Source organism: Cryptotermes secundus, unplaced genomic scaffold (genome assembly GCF_002891405.2).
Source record: "Cryptotermes secundus unplaced genomic scaffold, Csec_1.0 scaffold934, whole genome shotgun sequence".
Taxonomy (NCBI): Eukaryota; Metazoa; Arthropoda; class Insecta; order Blattodea; family Kalotermitidae; genus Cryptotermes; species Cryptotermes secundus.
Window position 1 is genome coordinate 620,915 of NW_019738977.1, and position 25,655 is coordinate 646,569.

Sequence of the window (25,655 nt, forward strand, 5' to 3'; positions counted from 1 at the left end):
ATAGTGCCTAAGTCAAGAATGTGGAGCTATACTTCCTCTTCCCTTCATTTCTTCGTGGCATACTGTTTAATTAAATATAGTTGCAAGTTCATATCTAACTTTTTACCTTCTGAATGAGAGGATGAATTTGGCAAGGTCCAACACTCAGTTGAGTTTATGGGGGCTAGATGTGAAATTACAGCCGGTCACAGTGGCCGAGCCGTCTAAGGCATGCACTGTCTTCGCTCGCTCGGAAGCCGGGATCGTGGGTTCGAATCCCACTCAGGGCATGGATGTTAGTGTGCGTTTTTCTGTGTCTGTCTACAGGTAGATGCCTTGCGACGAGCTGATCACTCACCCAAGGAGTCCTACCGTATGTGTAAGATCTAGTAAACCGAAGTGAAACGGAGAGTTTCATGGAGGTAGGCATAGCCCCAAATTGGGGCTGTAGCGCCACAGGAAAAAAAGATGTGAAATTACAGAAGGGACTGAAAATAAGAGAAAATATAACGTTGACTGTGAAGGTGGCGATGATAGCAATGGCACAAGTAAAATCGAACCACTGGAAGTAGCCATATATATAAAAAAATTATCACAGAAAACTGGTGTTAAATGGACACAGATCTGTGTGGGTTAATGAAACACAATTCATTAAATTGAAACGAAATTAAAGGAGTCCGAAACTGTTGCACAGGAACGTGGGTGGGACACAGTAGTCGATCTGGAGGTATCGAAGGAGAGATGAGTTCGTGATCCAAATGGGAATCAAACCGTGGCTGTCAAGGATGGTGGAGTTATTGATCTAGCCCCTCTTGTGTCGTCATGACATAGGTCACAGTTAATTAAGCACATGAAGAACTTTACATTTATCACCCCGCACCACTCATTTGAGGAACCCGTAGATGTTTGAATATTCTCGCAATGATAATATAATGAGAAATAGGCAGACCTTGAAGCTTTTCGTTATCCGGTTTTCTCCTTCCTCATGTTCTTTTCTGTTATGTCCACAGCACTTTGTTCTGAAATATAGGGGTTGAACAAAATAATGGAAACATTACAGATACTGTACAAATTTCCTTAATAATATGGTGTTCGACCACCTTTTGCCTTCAGTACAACCGCAGTCATTCTTGGAATGGACTCATTCAAGTTTTGAACAGTATACAGCGAAATTTTATACCATTCTTCTTGAAGAACATCTCAAAGTTGATTTAGAGATGTTGGAGGTGGGAACCTGCTCCTCAGTCTAGTCTCCAAAACTGACCAGAATGGTTCATTGATGTTCAAATCTGGTCATTTGGTGGGGATGGAAGATGTTGAAGTTTATTTTCAAGTCTTTCAAACTATGAACAGTTTAACTGCGTGAATGGGGCCATTGTCGTCATGGAAAACTGCATCATTTTTCGGAGACAGCGTCTGGATCATGGGATGCACCTGATTACCCAACCTGTTCACGCACTCCGTTGCAGTATTTGGGCCATGAAGGGTAATAATGGGACGAACAGAATACTGTAACACAATATTACTGCCCAAACCGTCACAGAACCTCCCCCGTGTTTCACTGTTGGAACCAGGCATTCCGGACTGTAGGCTTCCTTGGGTGTTCTCCAAATGTAAACTCCTGATGTAGGGAACAGCGTGAAGGACGCCTCGTCTGACCACATCACGCGCGCGTTTCCATTTGTCTGATGTCTGTGTTTTATGGTCGTGACACCATAGTTTACGCATCGAAGCATTACACGTACATTTAGTAATCAGAGCTTTAGCAGTTGCTAAATGATGGATTTGTGAACTTGACGTTGGACAGTTTTTATGGAAACAGGGTCTTCGAGATTAATATTTAGTTCTGCTGTCACCTGTGCTGCAGTAGTTTTGTGATTTTTCGTAACAGTTGTTCTCAGTGTATGACGATCTCTGTCAGTCACGATTTTCGCCCACTGTTCCTCCTCGCTGATGATGTCTTCCCATGGTTCGTGTATGCCGACATAACCATAGAAACTGTCGCTCTCAAGACACCTAATAATGTGGCAGTTTTTATCACAGATAAGTAAAAGTATCCCTGTAACAGGCCATGGAGGCTCATAGGATCGTGAGATGTTGAGGTTCCCACATTTTGTAGACAGTCGGCTCATAGATGGCTCCGGCCGCTCTTTACCCCCAAGAATATTCCAGGTACTCATTTCTGTTAGAGGCTGAGTCGACCCCAAGGCCATAGTGCGGCTGGAAGGATTAGGTAAATTGAAAAAATCCATTGACCTCATCGGGACTTGAACCAGCGACCTTACGGCTTGTAGCATAGTGCTTCAACCAACTATGCTACAGCGTGTCCTGCTCCAGCTAAACTCGCACCAACGATATGTCCTCTTTCAGAATCGGGCAAGTCTCCCATTTTCCGATTCTTCCACACGGACTGTCACTAATGCACTGACATGCACCTTCGTAGAGTGAGATAGTGAGAGACTAAGTTCTACATTCATATGAAAGAGGAGGCATAATTATGATTTTGCATATTTCTGGGCTTTCAAGTTGGACAGACGATAAAACATATTGAACAGAACTTTCATGCAGTGTAGTGTCGATTCTTATACTTCAGACGAATATGATTTATTAAATTCCATTTTGTACATACACTGTGGCCCTGGGGTCCACTCAGCCTCTAACAGAAATGTGTACCAGGAATTTTCCTGGCAGGGGGTGGGGTAAAGGGCGGCCGGCGCGTAAGGGCCCCCATACACACACAGTTTGGCCTACAGTTCGGCCTGCACAGTTGAAGACTGAAAGGCAAAACTGATGTGTGTGGTGTGGCCGGCCGGCCAATCGTTTGGACTGTTGGCCTGTGGGAAACCCGTCAGTCCGTCAGTTCTGCCTGCAGGACCGTAGCACGTGACGTGTGTGACAACATTATAGGCTGGAAGACTCTGACTGTGGCATGAAGCCTGCCTCTTTATCTTCGCATGTATGGGGAGGAAAGGGAGGGGGTAAACTGTCACAGTTTTGCCTGTAAGGTCGATCGGAAGGCCAAACTGTGTGTGTATGGGGGGATTAAGGCTGACAACCTTACCGCCATCTGTCAGCCGATTGTATAGAACAGGCATGTCCAAATTCAAACAGGTTGTGATCAACTTTTTAGTGTCAAAACTGCCAGTGATCTACCATCCCCTCCTATCGTCGTACCTCGCTTTAAGCAAAAATATTGGTCAAAATAACACGACACATGTTTGTTGTAAAAGCAACATACATTGAAAGTACAGGCTACTTTAACACGTATTTTCCCTTCAAAATCTGAATATAATCATATTATATTACAAGTGAATTTACATACTTTTCACGTATAATTTCCTTGTAGTCCTATGAGATCGACCAAAAATCGTCCCGCGATCGACGCGTTGAACATGCCTGGTATAGAAGATGTTGGAACCACGACGTCTCACAACCCTGTGGGCCTCCACGGCCTGTTGCAGGGATAGCTTTACCTTTTTTATGTGATAAGGGAACATCGCAGACTTTTGAGAGACCATAGCCGTAAATGTGATGTAAACTGGACTGAATTGTACGTTTGGTAACAGTGATAAGCGCCATAGTTTCGGGAGAGTGCCATTTGAAACTGTTATCTGAACAGCAGAGTGAGTGCTTATCACTTCTTTGCGTACTGGGAGTCAAGACATGGTTTTCAAGTAAGAATAATGGAGTAATGGCGACGCTGGAGTGTTGCAGATATCAGCTATCGGCATGTACGTACTTCTGTGCGAGGTTCATTTTATGAATGATTGCGATTAAAAGAAACATGATTAATGTGGAACTTGGTACTAACACGGCGTAAATTGAATAGTAACCCTGTTATTTTCATAAGATGTATAAGTTTATGACAATTATACATTAATACAAATATTATGTTTCTGGACATTATCCACCCTGCTGTTTTAATTTTAAACATAACGTTTCGGAGACTGATTTCTGTCTACGTCTTCAGGTAAAAGGTATTTAGTTGGGCAAAATCGATAGAGCTAGTCCGGAGATAGGGCCTGTCGATTGGGCCGAACTAAGTACGTTTTACCTGAAGACGGAGACAGAAACCAGTCTTCGAAACGTTATGTTTAAAATTAGAACAGGAGGATGGATATTGTCCAGAAACATAATATTTGTTACGTTATTTTCAGCAAGATCTATTAGCTGTTTACTCCCATTTAGTTGCAGAGACGTGTTAATTCCTGGCTTGCAGTGCCATGCGCATTTGTTATATGATTAAATATGTATGATGTATTTAGAACTCGAAATTGTAGGTAGGACACAAATATTTCAGTAACTTATTATCGCAATTAATTTCTTCTTTCGGTACCAGGGTAGTGATGTCTTAATAATTGTGTTGATGTTTTCGTTCAGTTAATTAGAATATTATCAGTGTGTCATCATTTCTATGATTTAAGTTAGCCTGACAAAGCATGTCCTACTGTACGTCACACCTCCATATTTTTGGCAGTGATTCAGATTTCAAGAAAATCGAGCTGAAAATGACTTGACAAGTTTGGACATGGCACGTGCGGCAGAATCTGCAAGGTCCAAACTTGCCCCCGCCTTGGGTATGGAGTTCTGTTGGCGGATCCGGTGTATGTTAGAGAAATAAAAATCTTTCACATCTAACATGACGAGGAGGGAATCCATGACTTTAAAATCCCTAAAAAACAAGCGCATACGAATTGTACAAGCTGACAAGGGAAAACTGCGCTGTGGTGTTGAGCGAGTCCACTTACAAGGAGAAGATATCCAGCCTGCTAGAGTCAGGGGTATATGAAATCCTACTCAAGGATCCTACATCTCTTTACAAAACACAAAACGTAAACTCATTCCCTACCACAGCAAACCCCATCACCTCCGTGGACTCCCCAAGATACACAACCCTGACATCCCACTCAGACCAGTAGTTACTTCTAATGACTCTCCCTGTTATGCACTAGCAGAATTCCTCCATAAGTCCTCAGCCCTCTGGCTGGCAATACAGGTTCCTTCATAAAGAAATCAGAACATTTTATAAAATCAGTACAGAGTATCAGCCTACAAAAAGAAGACTACAAGTTCTGACGTTGTTAGTCTGTTCACCAACATACCAGTGGAAGAGGTCATACAAGTCGTAACAAACTCAGTACGGATCCTTCCTTCCCAGAGCGCTCACCTTTGCAAGTTGAAGACGTGATGGAACTACTGGACATCTGCTTAACACCCACGTACTTCCACTTTGAGGATAAATTCTACCGGCATAAAGAGGGTAATGGCATTGGGAACTCTCTATCTCTGGTGGTCAGTAATATATTCATGGACTATTTTGGAGAAATGGCATTGGACACAGCTGACAACGAACCTGCTTAAATGGCTAAGGTACGTCGAAGACACATTCATTGTATGGCCACATGGACCAGAAGAGTTACAGGAATTTCTCCAACATATCAACAGCATCAGGCCTACCATCAGATTGAGTGTGGAAGTTGAGGCTAATAATACCCCTCCTTTCTTTGACGTTTTGGTTATGAAGTGGGGTCCAAAACTGACCACAAAAGTGTACCAAAGCATACTCATACTGGTCGTTATCTTCAATTGCAACCACCCATATCACGTAGAAAGGAGAGTCATTCATAGTTTGATCAACCGAGCGAAGGTCATATGTCAAAACCAGAAGGATTTTAACAACGAAATTAAAAACATAAGACATGATCTGATGCTCAATGAATATCCAAAAGAATTAGCCCAACATTGATACGAGGAAGGCCACAAAATATGTTGGAATGAAGCGAAGGTCTTTCACACTGAGCCCAACACCATATACAAGAAATCAGCCAACACATCTGCTGGACCATCCGATCAGTCAACCCAGTTTGGACATCTGTCCCATCTGGACTCCCATTATCACAGCAGAAGTCAAGAGACTACAACGCCCTCAAGTGTAGTCGGAGTGGGAAAACTTTGTTTTTCTTGTGTTGGTACCATAAGGAGGATTGCTTCTCTCCAGCGATGATTTCAGTCTAGATACTTCTCTGGTACAAGGCTTCATACTTGTGGAGTTTCAGTAATTTAATGTTTTCTTAGGTCTCGCAAATGGTTTGCTGTGTTTGATTTATGTACCCGTACTTGAAGCTGGCGCAGGTGTCCGGAGATAGGGACTAGCTCTATCGATTGGACTCAACTGAGTAGGTTTCGCCTGAAGACGGAGACAGAATCCAGTCTCCAAAACGTTGTGTTTTGGAAAATAAACAGGACGGTTTTTAGATAAAGACAAGACGATGGATAATGTCCAGAAACGTAGTATTTGTACTGACATATTGTTTAATCAGAGATCCACTACCAGTTGATGTTGCAGATATGTTTCCCGTAAATCGACTTTGGAGGTGAAATCAGACTGCTGGAACCAACGTTTAAATTAACGAAGTGTAACTATTTGAGGACCGCTAACTGAAGTTCATATACTAATCAAATTCTGAACCTTGATTTTAAATTATTGACGCAATATACGAGGGATATTCGGAAAGTAGCCTCCATTTATATTAGGCAACTAACGTAGGAGCGAGAGAGACCTCGCGCATGCGAGGTAACATTACATGACTCATTGTCTTGTAAACAGTTGCATAACTGGTGACATAATGTTTGTTCTTGTCTCTGCACAGTTATGATGTGTCCTGCGATTGATAATCCAGTCAGCTGTGAAATTCGAGCTGTTATACGTTTCTTTCACGCTAAAAAACATGTGCCGCTGAAATCCATCGTGAATTGTGCGCGCTTAACGGCCAAAATATGAGTGAAACAGCGGTTAGAATGTTCAAAGATGGCGCGGTAGAACACATGTTCACGATGAAGAGCTAAGTGGTCAGCTATCTGTAGTGAGTTATGATCTTGTTCAAAGTGTTGACCAAAAAGTTTGTAGAAGACAGCGCTTCACAATTTCAGAACTTTCGTGTGAATTCCCACAAATTTCATGCACTGTTCTCTACGAGATTATCACAGTTATGGTAGGCTATCATAAGTGCCGGTGACGATAGCCGAGCGATCTAGGGCATGCAGTGTCTTCGCTCACTCGCTCGGAAGTCTGGATCGTGGGTTCGAATCTCACTCGGGGGATGGATGTTTAGTGTTTGTGTACCGGTAGAGGCCTTGCGACGAGCTGATCACCCGCCCAAGGAGTCCTACAGAATGTCTAAGATCTAGTAAACCGAAGTGAAACGGAGAAGTTTCATGGACGTAAGCCAAGGCCCAAATTGGGGCTGTACCGCCAAAAGAAAAAAATCATCACAAGAGGTTGTAGCGCCAAAGGAAAAAGAATCATCACATGTTCTGCGCAAGATGGGTTCCGAAAATGCTCACGGGTGAACACAAAACGCAGAGAATGGCTTTGGCTGTTTTCTAGCGATACCACAAAGATGGCGATGAATTACTCAGTCACGAGTAACAGGTGATGAAACCTTTGTTTAAACCAAAGTGCCGTGAAAGCAGTGGATGCACACACACTCACCAAAGAAACCGAAAAAGTTTAAACAAGCGTCTTCCAGAAAGCTGATGGCATCTGTTTTCTGAGACAAGAAAGGAGTACTGATGGTGCAATTGTCGCAACAAGGGACCACGATAACGTCAAAAGTGTATTGCGAAACACAAGAAACCTGCCTAGGGCCATTCAGAACAAAAGGCGTGGAATGCTGACATTCGGTGTAGTGCTCCTCTATGACTGCGCGTCCGCATACAGCTGCTCGCACTTGAGCACTGCTATAGCATTTCAACTGGGAGTTGTTTGACCACCCGCCTTAGAGCCCTGATCTCTCTCCGAGTGATTGCCACCTGTTTACCTGAAGAACTGGTTGCGATCACAGTGCCTCAAGTCCGGCGGTGACTGTGTTCCGAAATAGCTGAAGTGTGTCCGTATTTTTTATATATAATATTTTTTGTCATCGCTTGTTTTATTAACAGTTCACTGGAATTTACCTTCCGGATAGCCTGTCAGTATTAACGTTCTCGATTAGACTCCGTATTTACCGAAATCAGCTACAGTCAGTACGCATCATTGTAAGGTGTAAGCGTGCCACGGTAAGGGATGAGCAGTTTCGTCAGTATAACACCCCGTCATTGAGGCATACTTTGTTGAAGGATGGCTGCAGTGAGCACTGTTTATATCCCGTTGCACTGCACAGGTGTTGCGATCACGCGCTAGTGTGTGCGTTTCCGTAGCTTGTTACTGGGCCAGACTATTTCTGTAGACTTTCGGTCGCCTGTGTTGTTAAACATGTATGATGAAAAGGAGAAAGAGAACTTCAGTTCTCTGACTCAGCAGTAAATGTTACGGGTTTGGAGTGTGTTAATAAGTTCAGGTTTTAAATAGCAGTGCTGCAATCTTTACAAACGCAAGGTGTAGCCATGCATTTAAATAGATTATGCTCGTCATGTTATTCGTTTGCGGTCCTGTGTCACATTTCGTAACATACCTGTTGTTTACAGTGAGAAGTTGTTAGCCCCAAGTCCAAGTTGGAGGCTGCTCGCGACTGCTTATTGATTATATTAGCAGCTGCCGACCGTGTCAGAAGGCCAGCCCCCTGTATCGCCAGTCTGTTCATTGCGGGCTTTTGTGAACACGTTAATGAGCTCCTGGATTACATAAAAGGCGGATAATTTGCAGCAGCAAAACAGAAGTCGATTTTAATGACATTTTAGGAAACTTAAATGTCATTGTAATGATATTTCAAAGTAAAAGATTATGTTGCATTAGAAACCGAAATGAGTGGACGAGTGATAGATCAATGCAACAGGATGCTGAAATATGATATCATTATTCATTCATTTTGTGAACGCTTGGGTACGTTATTTGGAGTCGCAGATTTGTAAAAATTTAATTAAATTATTAGGAAACCACAGTTTTTTTTTTGAAAACGTATTTTATTAAATCAGAAATCGTCATAGAACAATCTGCTTCATTTTCGGAGATATCGGTTTCGTAGCCAGTCACGATCAATCGTGCAGTTGTGAAAACATAATTTGTCACCACCCACAGGCATTTTCTCTGCCCAGGTTAAATTTTATAAAGTGAAACACAGTTCTCATCATGGTGAAAGAAACACAAAGGAAATCATCCTTATTTTCTTTTAACACAGCTTGTACAGACGCGTGTTAGGTTCACGTTATCCGCGAGATACTCAGTTACTTTCAATCTTGTTTGTGCTTCACCCGATCTGTTCTCACTTTATATTGTCTTATGTTCTTTCAGAATTTATAAATATAGTGATGATATCATTGCCAGATTCCCAGTGTTTTCTCAATTGCCTCGTTTTAGAGTCAAATATGTCGTGGATCTTTTTCAGTGATATGCATGTTCTTTCCAACAAAATGTTGGTTTGAATATTTTTTTTTGGATTCTGTCACATAAAGCTTTGTTACGGATTTTGTAATAGAGAGTGAGTAGTGTTGCTACTCCCCTAATTATGCCAGACTTTCATATACATTTCTGCTGTCGTCATTTGTTAAATATCAGATTATTAATTTGTCGGTAGTTAATATGGTTGACTTAATCGAGAAGGTACAACCACCGGACAGAGGACGGAAGGAAATGGGGAGGTAGAAGAATTTTAAGTACCTGTTATATAACATTTCGAATCCAGAACACTTCACTCCACAGAAATTAGATTTCAGAAATCATACCGGATTAACTTGAATTTTCACAAGAGGCAATGCGTGAACGTGCCTTAATTAAATGCTATCTCTAGTGGACGAGACGCAGTGTTTGTTCGAGAGATAAGCGAGATGAAATTACAACACAAATGTTTACCCATGCTGATTATTATGTTTAATATCCTTCATACTGAAGATATTTCGGGTTTTCCCTATAATCTGGAAAATCGAAATAGCTTATTATGGCACTTTTTTTATGAACAGACATATATATTCCTGTACCCAGACAAAAAGACAAGCAACAGAAAGTGCCTGTTCTTCGCTGGAGATAAAGTCCTCGTTCTTACTTAATTAAGCACGACGCCGTGAAGACGTATGGGGGACCTCGGCACTAGATAGGAGTGGAAAACTTCATACTTCTACAGCTTTACCTCCAAGAAAAGAGCCCCCGACCTCCCTTGGAGGGGCGGCTTGGTGCCCCCAGAACCAACCTAGGCGCTATGGAGAAGAGAAGAATCTGTTATCCCTAGCGGGAATCGAACCCCGGCCGTTCAGCCTGTTGCTAGTCGCTATACGGATTAAGCTGTGCTCTTCGCCCGAGCGTATCTTCAAATTACGATGGACAGTCAGTAAATAGGTCACAAATGGATATAAAACATAAAACTTATATTCGAACTTGGAGAAACGTTTATTTCTCGACATATCCCCCACCAACATTGATACACTTGTCCCATCGCATTACTAGTGGGTCGAAACCCGCAACGTACTAGAAGTCTTTTGACTGTTTCAGCCATTTCCGCACCCCCGTTTCAACTTTTATCATCCTCGAAACGTTTGCCACCAAGGTGGTAATTTCTCGACCCAGTTGTGAACCGCTTTATGCCGAAAACAGTTCCCACAGTAAACAAGAAACATTTATTCACGAATATCCTTTGTATTGAATCCTTTGGCCTACAAAAAAAAACGCACAACAGAACGGTGCTCTTCGGTAGTACACATCTCAAGCACGGTCGCCATTTTGACTACCGAAACCAGGCCTTGAACATGCGCATGTGCGTCTGATGCCTAGACTGTCATGAAGCTGGCCTGTGCTACTACCTAGTGATACACTTCCATTTGTGACCTATTTACTGACTCTCCCTCTTATCTAGTAACGAAATAATTTATTTCCTGTATTACGTGATATCTGTATTGTTGATTGGGTGTGGAAATAGGAATTTGTGGCTGGGATCAGTGAACACTCAGTTTGATGACAAATCATCTTGGGTTTGATTCTTGATTTGCCAAGTAGCCCGATTCATTTTGTTCCTGGTTTTCCTAAGTACCTCAAAGTAGGTCGCAACCGTTCCCCTCTCCGTCGCGTTCTTCACAGTTCGTCATTTATCTCTTCGCTCGGCGCTGTACTTCTGTGGAGGTAAAGTTTAAAAATGCGAAGACCCTTAGGAACAGAAAACCGCACTGCATTTTGGATCAGTGCAGAGGCTTACTCCAGTTAGAGTACACCGACCCATATTTGTTTACTGTGTTTGTACTATATTCTGGAATATTTCGCGATGAAGTCTGGTAGAAATTTACCGACTTTTCGAAGGACCATGTGGTTTCCATCTGACGAACACTGACTTAATACTACGTAGATAACGAACTTCACTAGCGAGTTCACTCTGATAGAGATATATGGGAACTAGGCATGACATTTTCTATATGCTTATAGATTGACGACAGATATATCTAATATTATTATATGATTTTAATGCTTTTCAAATGGCGTCGTTTATACTCTTTGATACTAAAACGTGGTAAAAAAGGTAAAGCTATCCCTGTAACAGGCCGTGGAGGCCCATAAGGTTGTGAGACGTTGTGGCTCCCACATTTTGTAGACAGTCGGCTCATAGATTGCGTAAGGTTGTCAGCCTTACGCTCAGGCCGCCCTTTACCCTCGAGGAAGATTCTTGATTCTCATTTTTGTTAGGGGCTNGGTTGACTGTCGGCTCATAGATTGCGGTAAGGTTGTCAGCCTTACGCGCAGGTCGCTCTTTACCCTCGAGGAAGATTCTTGATTCTCATTTTTGTTAGGGGCTGAGTCGACCCCATGACCATAGTGCTGTTTGAAGGATTAGGTCAACTGAAAAATCCAGTGACCTCATCGGGAATCGAACCCGCCACATTCCGGCTTGTAGCATAATGCCTTAACCAACTACGCCACCGCGTGCCCCCACTCTTTGGTCTTATAAGTATGAAATCTGACGTATTCTGAATCTCTACTAGCGGAAATGTACGCAGAAATAATTCATTTATTCATATAACTGTTAGTTTTCCATAGCTTTGTCATATAGATTGATTGAAGCATATGAAGGAAATTCGACTATAACTTATTTTACCACGTGTTGGAGAAATTACGGATATTAGCATAAGGTTCTCATTACGTCTTTGGAATTATACAATCATTTCCTTTGGCGATAAGATTTAGTTATTTAGCTCGTGTCATGTTTGAATTGAGAAGTACATTTTTATACTCTTCGAGGTGGAATAATATAACAAAATGAGATTGCCGTGTTGATCTTGCGTGTATTTCAGTTTATGTGGGCTGGAAGTGTTAATATTGAGGTGGAATGAAATAAGCCTACTGGAGCTTGACATACAGCCCGATGTCACGTGTTCGTTTATCTCTAAGTGTATCACTCGAGCATGGTACTGATGGGCTAGTAACAGGTCGAGCGTTTCGACAAATATACACGTGTTGTACTCGGCTATAGTGAGTGCCCAAGCGAACAGTAATAAAGTCACGCGAGATGCATGACGATATTGCTAGTCACAAGGAATTAAAATACTGGTGGGAGCAATACTAATAAATCAGAATTGCATTTACGAAGAAATTAAGAGCAAATAAATTCAGGGAATGCTTGCTGCCATGCAGTTCAGATTTTTTTGCCCGTTGTTTTGTACGGGAATGAACTTGGCCTCTTACATTAATGGAAGAACTGTGGTTGAGCTTGTTTGGCGACAAAGCGCAGAGGAGAATAGCATATTGAGTCGTAGAGGGGTGACAGGACGCTGCATAATGAGGGGCTTCATAATTTGTACTCATCACAAGGTGTTATGAGGGAGATCAACTCGAGGAGGATGCGATTTGCGGGCATGTAGCATGCATGGGAAGAAAAGAAATGCATATAAAGTTCTGGTCGGAAAAATATAAGTGAAGAGGCCACTTGGAAGGCTTAAGCATACTCGTATATGGAAGGATAGTATTGAAATGAATTTTAAAGATGGCAGGGTGTGGACTAAATTCGTTTGGCTCAGGATGGGGACCAGTTGTGGACTTTTGTGAACACAGCAGTGAATTTTCGGGTAACAAAAAAAGGCCGGAAATTTCTTGAGTAGCTCAGGGGCACTCAGTTTCTCTAGAAGGACTCTACTCCATGTAGTAAGTTTAGTTAGATGACTGGGTGGCCTGCTTGGCACGATTTCAAGCAATCTCCCGGATTGGAGGTGGACAGATGGCTCGTATTTGAGGGGTTCGTTTTGATCTCTGTCATGGGTCCCAAATATATCTCGCTTCTACTGTGTTTGTAACAGCTGTAGTCCAGTGTTTCGTAATCATTTCCTTGAACCCCAGGCCCAAGCATCAAAGAGTCCCATGCTGCCTCCATTCATCCCAAATTTGGGTGTAAATATTACTGAAGAGTACTGTCTTCTGAGAGGGGCACGCGGTAGCGTAGTTGGTTGAGGCACTATGCTACAAGCTGGAAGGTCGCGAGTTCCAGTCCCGATGAGGTCATTGGATTTTTTCAATTGACTTAATCCTTCTGACCGCAATATGGGCCTGGGGTCGACTCAGCCTCTAACAGAAATGAGTACCAGGAATATTCTTGAAATGTTCTTGGGGGTAAAGAGCAGCCGGCGCGTAGGGCTGACAGCCTTGGCGCCATCCATGAGCCGATTGTCTAGAAAATGTGGGAACCTCAACATCTCACAACCCTATGGGCCTCCATGGCCACTTACAGGGATACCTTTACTTTTTATTACTTACTCTCTTCTGGGATATGGTGCCATGTAGTTTCATAGCAATTTAACAACTCTACTTCCTGCTTGCTTGGCTAACTCTTTGACCCTGAAGATGGAAGGAGTATGCGTTCCTCAGATGTCAGTAAACTTCTAGAAGACTACATGGGGTCACATCCTGGAAGTTGATACTCTACATGGTCACCACTGTGAGGACCTCAAATCCAGTGTAAATATTGTTAATTTTGTTGCTTATTTTTTTATTTCATTTCTGTATCTTAGTTTTAATACCATTGTCCATATGTTTTTTCATCTGTCACTGTTTGTTGATAACTGGTATATTACATATAAGATTTAAAGGTCATTTCCCCAATCAGTTTAGTGACACCATAAATAAAACGATCTGTCTCAGAATTACTATGTAAAGCCACTAGATAGCACAAATATGAAGTTTACTGAGCCCTTGAGAAACTGGCTGATATTAATTTGCTGATGTTATTAAATTAGTTTTATCAGTTTTGGTGCTTATTAACTTATCTAACTTCTTATTACGTGTATTGATGTAATCCTGTGTGTGATGAATTTTATGCTTTTAAGATACTTCTCCATGTTGTGAATAAAAAGGTTCCCGCTGTTTCTGTTATTTATAAAAAAAAATAAAATGAAATGAAATAAGAAATGTAAGAGTCTAACCTGATATGTTGCAGGAATTAGGTTTTCTGAAGATGTGACTCGTGATGAGGTGAAAGCCTTGTCAGCCCTGATGACCTTCAAGTGTGCCTGTGTTGATGTTCCATTTGGTGGTGGAAAAGCTGGTCTCAAACTCAACCCTAAAGAATACAGTGAACACGAACTGGAGAAGATAACCAGAAGGTTTACTCTTGAATTGGCAAAGAAAGGATTCATTGGTGAGTACTTCCCCTTACAAGTTTCTGAGAAAGTTCAAGATTTTACCTGCATGGGTATATGAATCACTGCTGTGTGCATATAATATGAAATTCCATATGTTTAGATGTGGATTTACAATAGAGTCACTTGTCACACATGTTTGGCTTTGTAGGATTTGGCTAGTGAAGAAACTATGATGTAACATGACATCCTCTGGGCAATTGGTTGATCCCTTCTTTGAGGTCATAGTGCCCTGAGGGTGAAGCTGACAACTCATCTCCATCTAGGTTTGAGGGCTAGAGCGTGTGGATATTTAAATCCACACCACTTATACACCTTCAAGGCTTGATACTTGAGCAGATTGGCAGCTTTTTTTTTTACCTTCATTGCATAAGTAAACTCTCCTGTTGGCACCAGAAATATATACATTTCTCACAACTTTGTAATATAGTTGTCAAGGCCAAATTATATAAGTTTCAGTACATTAAATTGTATAGCTTTATTGTTTTATGAAGTGACCAAAAAAAGTTTTTATGGAGCTTTGGCAGAAATAGTATTGAGGAAGTGATTTTTATGTTAGGACCTGGAGTGGATGTGCCTGCTCCAGACATGGGTACTGGAGAACGTGAAATGTCATGGATTGCTGACACCTATGCTAAGACAATTGGTAAGTGACATTTTACCATATTATATAGTTAATGTTTGTATGGTTAGAGAGCATTGTTGTGTCCTTATAGGTAGGTGTATATGGGTTTGTTTCTGTTTATGTTTAATTATGTTACCTAAGCCCATGAGTACCTCATTACTTCCCTGCTGCTGTCATACATTTCTTATTTTAAGAGCATTTACTCTTTTGTGAAAGATGTCCTCATTTTTATTTTTATGATTTCACAAAATAAATGCCTGGTGGGGGAGGGGGGGATTTGTGTTACTCATCCTGTTCTACTGTTATACCTGCATAACCAGATGTCTATGACATGCCGGGGATTTACACTGTATATTCAGGGAATTCAATTTTAGTTCACTTTGATTTATCATAACTCATACTTTACATGAAGCTGAAATTGACCTTTATTGATTTGTTTGAAAAATTACTCAGATCATACAAAACTTAAGCATTGTATAAAAGATGCATTTTCATGATGAGTAGTGTCAAACTGCTGCTGTTGTGAATTTGGAGTGGGGTGGTCTTGGCCATTATGCTCTTTAGACATTAATCTTGGTGATGCTTTCTGTGAGGCTTAAGGATCACGTGTATTGCATTCCTTCTCAAAGTACAACAAATCTGAAAAGTGAAATATGCACAATTACTGAAAATTTTGGTACCACTGTTTTGAGATTGACAGTGTAAAATTTTGTTGTTGTTGACTTGACTAATGGACATATGGAGCATGTTCTGAACTAATGTCAAGGTCACTGGTGGGCATGTTTGATGCCTGAATCATGACTCCTAACCTTTGTCTAACTGACAGTGATTATAATTTCATAATATTAATGTTAAAGTAAAACCTGAAAAGTATAAAGTCCTCAGTCCTTTCCTGGAAACTGTGTTAGTAGATCTGAACATCATGTGATTTAATATACGTAGTTGTTCAAGACGAGTTTCGTACACTTTTTTGTTGGGTTCTGCATCTTTTTTACTGCTCCGTATGTGTCTATACGGTATTTTTTATGAAATCATTTAGTAAAAGTACACAGTGAAAAATGGAGAAGGATATATATATATTGGTATTCTACTAGGTCATCTCTTATTTTAATGTTCAGAAATGTAACTCTGTGTTTAGGCCCAAGTTCAGACTACACCACATCTGTACCATCTTAAAAAATCTGACAATAGGGAAAGAAGATATGTTTCTCTCTTTGCAAAATATGATTATGAAAATTAGGTTTTTTCAAGGGCAGACTTTCATGTTCATGCATACATACATACATCAGCATTTCAAAGTGTTCATAAGTGTGCAACCGGCACTGAATATAAAACTTGTCAAACAACAGTCACAAGTCAATCACAGATAAAATCGCAGAGATATCAGTTCGACCATAGTTAAAATCTAAACTGAATACCTCAATTAAATAGATACAGTGTTACAAATACAGTTATACATGTACATACCAACAAGTTAATTAACAATACATAATAATTCTCGTTCCTACTCATATATACATATTCATGCAATGAAGAACTATAGTTGTCACATATTTAGATATATAAATTCCACAGTAATATAATGAAATGTACCTAAATAAACATATTTCTGACTATAAATCCTTACAACAAAGCTAAAATTGATCAAAATAATAAAACAAATTATTGATTAATATTTTTTTAGTTTTCCTAGGAAAAGTTTCCTGTCTTGTTCCAAATCTCATACATAGAGAGGCAATCACTCGTATTGAAATGTGTCTCTCCTCTAAGTTATATAAAACCAGTTAGTCAGATTAGTTAATTTAATTAGTCTTTTTTATTTGACATTTCAGAATGAATCACATAGTGAAATTCAAGTGATGCTGCTTAGTATAACCAGTACTGATGAACTGCATTTATTAGCAGAGATTGTGTAGCAACTGTGCTAAGCCATAAGTTGAATCCCAAATTTAATTATTTATTACAACTTGTCTGCTTTATAGGTCATCTGGACATCAATGCTCATGCTTGTGTAACGGGTAAACCTATCAACCAAGGTGGTATCCATGGGCGAATCTCCGCAACGGGTCGAGGTGTTTTCCATGGACTTGAGAATTTCATCATGGAAGCTAACTACATGAGCATGATAGGCACTACTCCTGGCTGGGGAGGAAAAACTTTCATTGTTCAGGTAGGAACGAATACTTGAATAAGAAATGGTTGGATGATTAAGCTTGGTGAATTATGTGGGATATGTTACTTATTTTGACATAGTGTCATGGCATGTACCTGACGGACTGAGGGAAATCACACAAAACACTAGGATAATTGAAATTTAAACTTAGTACTTCAACATCCAAATCAGATGCTTGATCACTGAGATAAAACTGCTGTTAGATGCTGTTGAATCAATATGTTGATGGGCTATGTCCATCAGTTAATTCCATATAAATCTAGAATAATAGATATTTATATATTGAACAGTATGACAATTGCGTATTGAATTTTTAATAATTTCACACTGTCATATTGCCACTTGTTTCGGAATGTGACTTTTAGATGGGGTATGGATTGGATGTTTGTATTTATTGACACCTAATACACACCACTCTGAACAACAATCAAGTACAGCCCTACTGCTGATCTTTACACTGTACAGCTCACTGCTGCAAGCGCTGCTGTCCTCAGTTTGTTGCAGTCTCCACTGTCCATTTCCTGGCAATGGATTTTAGCAGATGAACTACAACAGTCTTACTGAATCACACACTGCAAATATCACTGTACTACAGCACATGTAAAGTCTTCTCTTCACTGCCGGACTTACACGTCTCAACTGAACTCGATCAATGACTCCATTATCTGCCAACTGCCATCTTTGGAACTCTCAATCCAATTCTCTGCTGCAACTGCCAACTATCTCATTGCCATCTCTTCTCAGTTATCTTTGCAGTGTAGCAGATGGAGGCAGTGTATATGTGGCTTGTTGACTGGTTGAAAACATTATATTCTACTGGCATAGATAGGCTTATGCATCACTGAATCAACTATTTGAAAGCAGAGGATGTACTGAAAAGTGATGCACTTGTGAGGTATTGCTGTTGTAATAATTTTATTAAATATATGGTGGATATATCTGGCTTGCCCATGTATCATTTTCTGTGTTTACAGTGGTACTATCATGTTTTTGTATAACAGTTCAGTTTTTGGCTAGTTTTGCATTATTTGCTGCCATTCTGCTCACATGCTTCTCTGGATGCTAAGTACTGTATCTATAATTCTTCTTTTATATGGTATATGAGCTAAGGTCAGCTAACTTCATATGACTGTTTTGATTACCTTGTGTTCCGCTGGGAAAGTCATATTGTGCTAGAGCACTGTATTAGCCCCAAAAAATAATTGAATTGTGGTTCTGATGTAAAAAATCCTTGAATACTTTTCATTGAATATCATTTTGAATATTTTCAGATGCCAAATGAGCAAGGCAGAAGTTTAATATGGACAGATACAGTTTCTGAAGCTGAATGATTTGGAAATTGAAGATATGCATAGAAATCTTAACAGTCAAGAAATCCTATTTCTGTTGTTTTCACCATGTTTACAGAGGTTGGTAATGTTTTAGGGATTTGGCAATGTAGGTCTCCATACTATGAGGTACCTTCACCGTGCTGGAGCTGCATGCATAGGAGTAATTGAAAGAGATGGTTCCATTTTCAACAAGGAGGGCATTGATCCAAAGGTATGTGGATTAGTTTGACATATAGAAGTTTTTTTGTGTGTGTGTGTTTGGGGGCTTAAGGTAGCATGGATTAGGCCCTATGCTATAAGCCAGAAGGTCATGTGTTCGATTCCTAATGAGGTCTTTAAGGTTTTGCGTTGACCTAATCCTTTCAGCTGCACTATGGCCCTGGGGTTGACTCAGTCTCTAGCAGAAATGAGTACCAGGAATCTTCCTGGGGGGTAAAGGGCTGGCAGCCTCACGGTCATCTGCAAGCCGATTGTCTAGAAAATGTGGGAATCTCACCGTCTTACAGCCATATGGGCCTCCATGGCCTCCTGTGGGGGTAGCTTTGGTTACTTATCCTGTATTTTGTTCACTTTGCTGACTGCTAATATCAGTAATGTGTCATAATATTGTAACGTGTTTCGTTACAGAATACGCCGTAGAGATGGTTAATTGGTTTATTTAACAATCTACAAATAACGGCTACAATTAATTATCACAACGTTACGGGTTTCCACAGTTTACAAACCCTACAACAAAATCTCTTAACACTCTCTTCGAGAGTCTTCACGTACTAATAATGCGGGAGCTATACAAGTCTCCCTGAATTACACACTCCGAGTATAACTGTTACTTTATAACTGACTCGCAGCCACTGTGCGATCTTAATGAAATAGGTTGTGAGAGATATGACATTGCTAAAATATGTGACAAGTAACTAAACTGATCTTGTGGAGCAAGTACCAACACTATTTAGTTAGTGGATATTGAATTATGGGCCTGCAATGATCGTCAGTTCTGTATTTGGATTTGGTTTGTTTTATTGTTGCAGTGAGTGATTTTTGCTGTCAAAAAATGAGAACAAATTCTTAGAATTTCAGCATGATTGCTGAAAAAATGTAACCTCTTGGTAAAAGTAGTGGTTCAGAAGCAACTCTTCAGTTGGGCTGTGTGGAACTTAACGTTCCTGAAACTAACCGTGTGAACTCATGGTGTTCAGCCACAGGGAGGACACAAGAGGAACTGTTTCAGCAAATTCATGATGCTGCAAGATATGTTAATAACACTGCATTTTTTCATAAGGTTGCTCATTTCCTAGTGCAATGAATCAGACTGTATGCATCTAAGGTGACTTTTGAACAGTTAACACTAAGCTACATAAACTGTACAATGTACTCATTTTATCTTTTTATCCCCCACCAAGGATGAATTTGGAATAGTATTTTGCACTCAAAATGACATTAAAAACCACTGAGGTTATGACATAGAGTCACAGGACTTCTGTGTATTTTTGGGGGGGGGGTGGATCGGTTTGGTTATTTGCAAGATCTTGGGCTGAAGAAAATAAAAAGTTGGTCTATGCAGAACGTTATTTAACTTTGTTGTGTTAAGTTCCAAATTGAACAACTTATTTGTCAGTCGCTATCTTCATCATATGATTTCAAGCTGGTAAGAAATTCAGACTTCACAAATAAAATTCCTACTGTATTGACAGTAGTATTGTCCCGTGTATTAGTGACTAAAGATGTGGGTTTGCATTGGTGAGTTGATTTATTGGATATTAAGTAGTTGTAAATACAAATAATTATAACACTTTCAAGATTACTGTAATTATAACACATAATAAAGTCTTCTATATCTGCTTTAACTAGTTGTTGCTAGGTAACAGATCTAAACAATGGCTATTCCTCTGCAAAGTTTTCCCTGTCTGTTTCCTACAATGGATTTTAACACAGGACCTATAACTTACACTCCAGATATCACTGCACTACAGCACACCTAAAGTCTTCAATCCACATGTTAAGTCTTCACAGGTCGACTTATAATTCTTCTTCAACTACGAACTTCCTGTGGCTATCTCCGACGGAGAACTGACTGACTGGTAGTGCTGATTGTCTTCAAGATAACTCCTCTGCAGGGACCCCCAGAAAACACCTTCTTTTGTTAAGGATGCATGTTTACAGCTTTGTTGCCTGGCAGTAGTTGCCCTGTTGTTCTGTGCATTTACTTGGCATGGACCACATAGAAAACGCTTCTTCTGTTGTCACAATTGCTGTGTAGCCTAGCAACGGACTGTTTAGCAGAATCTGTCTTTATGGGAACTTGTTTATCAACCTATTGCCTGGCAGTGCATTGACATGTCACAGTATGTTGGTGATTCTCTTTCCTTAATTGATTCATAAATGAAAAATCCAAAGAATGTGCAGTGTTACAGGTTTGAGAGATAAAAAAGTATATAACAGGTATCTACAAACTGTGTGTGTTCGCACACTTGTCACATAGTTACAGTGAACCAAGTCATTCTGAAATTATTAGTAATTAACACATGATGTAGGCACATACATATAAACCTATTCTTTTAAAAGAAAAAATAACTATATTGTGTGTTTTTTTTAAACTTACGTATGTATATACTGTGTTCCTTGTAGCAACTAGAAGACTACCGTAATGACAGCGGTAGTATTGTTGGCTTCCCTGGAGCAAGTGCATATGAAGGTGAAAACTTGATGTTTGAACCTTGTGACATTTTTGTTCCTGCTGCTATTGAGAAAGTGATCAACAAGGATAATGCACATCGTATACAAGCTAAGGTAGTTTCAGAATTTACTTTAATATATCATGGAATATTTACAGTTCAGTGTGAAAGAACTTTAGTTTTTCTTTATGATTTAGAATCAATTTTCTCTTGTATCATGCAGCCTATGACTCTCATGTCGATTAATGTTTGTATTATTATCAGTTCTTTAAATCACTTTTCATAACAAATGCTGTTATGCTTTCATTTTTAAAGTATATTTTTGGTTCTATTTTATGTGTAGCCTGGTGTGAAAATGCTTACACACATTGTTCAGGGTTGTTTCTATAGGTTAGATGTGATACATACTCTGTTGACTTGGGAAATTTTGTTTAAAGAACTTAACAATATTTAGAGTAAAAGGTTTCAGGGATATTGGAGTTTGAACCCAGATACATCAGAAATGTCCCGTATCACAGACCTCTTCATTCATTTGGTCTCATTAACATTAGGTAAGAGAATCTTATGTTCAAGACTTGAAACTTCCAGATGTCAACAGTTATAACATCAGCTTTTTTGTTCAAATCTCTAAAAGATTAGACTAATATCCTGACTGTTCTATACTCTTCAGCAACCAGGGCATTTTCCTAGAACAGCTTTGTATGCTTATGACAATGGCTAAAGCAGTTCAGTAAGATATGCATGTCACTCTAGTACTTTCTAGATTATGGCAGTTAAAATTGAATATAACCAGCACTTACAATGGTCTTCTGTTGACAGATTATTGCAGAGGCAGCTAATGGTCCAACAACTCCTGCTGCTGATAAAATTCTTATTGATCGTAATATCCTAGTCATCCCTGATCTGTATATAAACGCTGGTGGTGTCACTGTGTCATTCTTTGAATGGCTCAAAAACCTAAATCATGTTTCATATGGTCGGTTAACATTTAAATATGAGAGAGAATCAAATTACCATTTGCTTGGTAAGTATCCCTTTGTGTACAGATATATACATGTATTGTGACGTGGATGCCGCAACCGGAAGTAGGGGTCACGTGAAATCTGCAGTCTCGCGAGTGACGTCACATATCCCCACCCCTTCCATTATTACGCAACGCTCGGTAAACACTCTGTTGCCTCCCGCTGTGATGTAACAACACTTCCCACAGTGATGCAACAAGGGAGCCCATGTAATGACTGTTGCTAGGCAATTAGTAAACATGACATTATGCAACAGCGGTACCTGTCACGTAACTGTTTTCTGTCATGTCCGTTCCTAGCCTAAATAAGGAGCAGCAGACACTATTCAGTAGTAAGTATTGAGCCAGTTACTAGAGAGACAGTAACTAGTGAGTTGCAATCTTGCAGTCGATGAGTAGGGTTGTATCGAGTGATTGGCAGTAACTACAGGAGAAGTATTTGTGATACTGCCAATGACAGTAATTGGGAAGTTGTGAATTGTGTAATTGTAAGAGCGAGTGCAATAAATTTGATATATCCAATACGGCATAAAGTTATTTGTCATGTGACATACCCAACACGTGACAGTATATATATTGATGATGCTGTTTGAAGGCTGTATTCTTTAATAGAAATAGTTCCCCCACGTTTTAATTCTTGATGAATTATCTTCAGGTGAGTTGTTACACTAAAGTTCAAGGAAAATATGACATCAAGTGTGACAGGTCAGTGGCTGAGGCTGTGCACGTTAAGGTTCAGATTGCCTTGGATTGCTTCAAAAGTGGGATTATGGGCGATTCACACTTGGGGTATTGATGTATGTCTGCACTTTTCTGTTTAGTGTAAGTAAGTGCTTTATGATTGACTGATCTTCCATTTCGGGAACTCATCAGATCTGAAAGAATTTATTGTTTCAGAAGTCGATTCTGAATTGGAAAAGGGCCTAACCCATGATAACTGAAGAAGATTATCTAACATGACTGTGTTATTAGTTGTACTCCTTAGAGATATTATTAAAGCAGTACTAGTCAGATACCACATTCTGATGGAATGGTATAAATGTAAAACCCTTGAGAATTTCAGATAACTGTTGATTTATCCACTAATAAAAGTTCAAGGCTGTTGTAAGTTCCCATCAAAATCTGTTACTGCTATATCTTCTCACTTGTGTATGGAAGGAAAGAATGTCAGCATTCAAGAATCTGAATACTGAATATCATAATTGGGAATTTAATCAATATGGAGGCAGATCTGTTTAGTATGCATGCATAGAGATAATCTAATATGTAGTCAAAAAATATCTACCAATGCAAAATTTTATGTACTTCCAATGTAAGATGATGTTTTTGGGACAACATATCGCTACATGGTGGATTCAACGTCAAGTACCATCATATTCTAGATAATGAGAAATGTCCATCATGTTGTCAGCTGCAGTTCTGTTCAGTCCAGTAGCTTGTTTCATCATATTATGAGTGGTTTTGATGAAACTACAAGTTCTGGCTGGTTATTGAATTAAGTGGACACTGATATCCCTTATCTGCAGATGATTAGACAGTTTACAAGTATTCACTATCACTTCACAGTCTGTTATGCCACTCTTGCCTTGTTCCTTGCTGGCTGTATTGTCACAGACATGTCGTTAGGCTGCGGGCTTAGATAGCAGTGAATCCTCTGCTTAGGGTTTAGTTGAGTGTACATTGCTGCTGCCATTTGCCGCCATAGTTATTCATGGCTCTGAGCCGTATGGGACGTATGACCATATTTATGGTCTCCTGACTCTGAGTCATGAGGCCGACTTCAATCTTGTGCTGTTGGGCAGTCAGGCAGATTGCTGCTGTCTGGTAAACTGCTTTTGGCCCTTGCTTACAGGCCATGTATGAACCATGACTACATTTTTCTGTCGCAGGACTCCCTGACTTTTTTTCCGCAGGTAAATTGCTTCTAAGTTTTGCAAGCACAGGCATTCTGGTTCCTCGTCCAGCGGGACCCATGACCATATTTTGCTGTCTCAGCACTTGACAGCTAGCTTGTATGCTTTTTGTATATCACTTTTTTGTGGGCCAGTGAGAAAACACTACCCCTAGCAGTTCCTTGACTGTTATGTGTGCATGGGGCTGTCAGGATTTGGTAATTGTCATTGCCTAGTAATGGATGCTTCTGCAATACTTGTATGATTTCAGGATTCTGGAGTTAATGGTTTTTTGATGTCATGTCACATTGTACTGTGTCACATGCCTAGTAAATGGTTGTTGAAGATTTTTCAAAGATGTGCTGCTTATGGTTTAAAAAGTGTTCAACCCCGATTATGACAGTGAGATGAAAATGCTTAAACTTGAATATGAAATTTGGAGTAGTATCTTTTAAGTTGTCTCCCCACAATGTGAAAAATAGGAAGACCATATGGATGGATTAGACGTTCACCATTTTTGAGAGCAAAAACAAAATACAGCAAGCCCTTCTGTATGATGGAAGACCAGTGACACAAAAAGTGCACAGTACTGAGAATAATGATTTAGAATCTGTGGCTTCAGGAGCTTTCACAGTGCAAGATTAGCTGTCAGATTGGTTGATGACCAGTGATCAAGGCAAAAGCTTAGCTACTTCATAGCATGCATAATGATAAAGAACTTTCAGCATTCCAAACAAAGTTACTATCCTAGAATAAGGCACAATAGATCACTGTGGTCATGATGCAAGGGCCAAGAAAGCCCACCTCTTATACATTCACATACTATTCTAGAAGATGCATGCACGCGATTTATCTCTCTCTTGCCCACACAGATATGAAGTATCTGGCAAGCATTTAGAACCAGCCTGTAATATATTTTATGTGAGTTACAGTGGTTGTAAATGCAGGTTAGATAAGTATGTGAAAATCTTTAACTCTTCAGTTATGATTATGCTAAAGATACAATATGTGCCAAAATACTCAGTACTGAAACTCGCACATCTCAAACGCGCATGTGCGTTTGCTCCAGCCGCACGTGTTCCCAGTAGTGAAAAGGAAGTTGTGTTGTGCAGTTGTTGGAAATGGGTCTCTCGACAGAGGAAAAAGTATTAATAGTTTAGTATCATTTCCGCTCGTATGGAAGTGGTCGCCAGACATCTCGCTTCCTTGGTTTTGAGCAGCCAGATGTTATCGTCCAGAAACCACTACATAGTACACGTGTGACGATATGGTGTGCTGTCTCAGCACATGGTATATTAGGCCCCTATTTCATTGAGGATGAGGAAGGCAATGCTCTTACTGTCACCCAAGAACGCTACAGGGACATGGTGATCAGACTATTTCTTCAGGATTTGAGAAGGTTTTGTCATGCAAGGGGCCTTCAC

General features: G+C 40.0%; 1 protein-coding gene across 1 annotated transcript in view; it reads left to right on the forward strand.

The window, feature by feature from the left end:
* Window positions 1–25,655, forward strand: part of LOC111871522 (glutamate dehydrogenase, mitochondrial) — a 53,528-nt gene that overhangs the window by 18,300 nt on the left and 9,573 nt on the right. The window contains exons 2-7 of the mRNA XM_023864689.2: window positions 14,316–14,516; window positions 15,077–15,163; window positions 17,125–17,312; window positions 18,741–18,857; window positions 21,272–21,433; window positions 22,138–22,342. Coding sequence (XP_023720457.1) covers window positions 14,316–14,516; window positions 15,077–15,163; window positions 17,125–17,312; window positions 18,741–18,857; window positions 21,272–21,433; window positions 22,138–22,342 — 960 coding nt within the window. The remainder of the gene's footprint in view (window positions 1–14,315; window positions 14,517–15,076; window positions 15,164–17,124; window positions 17,313–18,740; window positions 18,858–21,271; window positions 21,434–22,137; window positions 22,343–25,655) is intronic.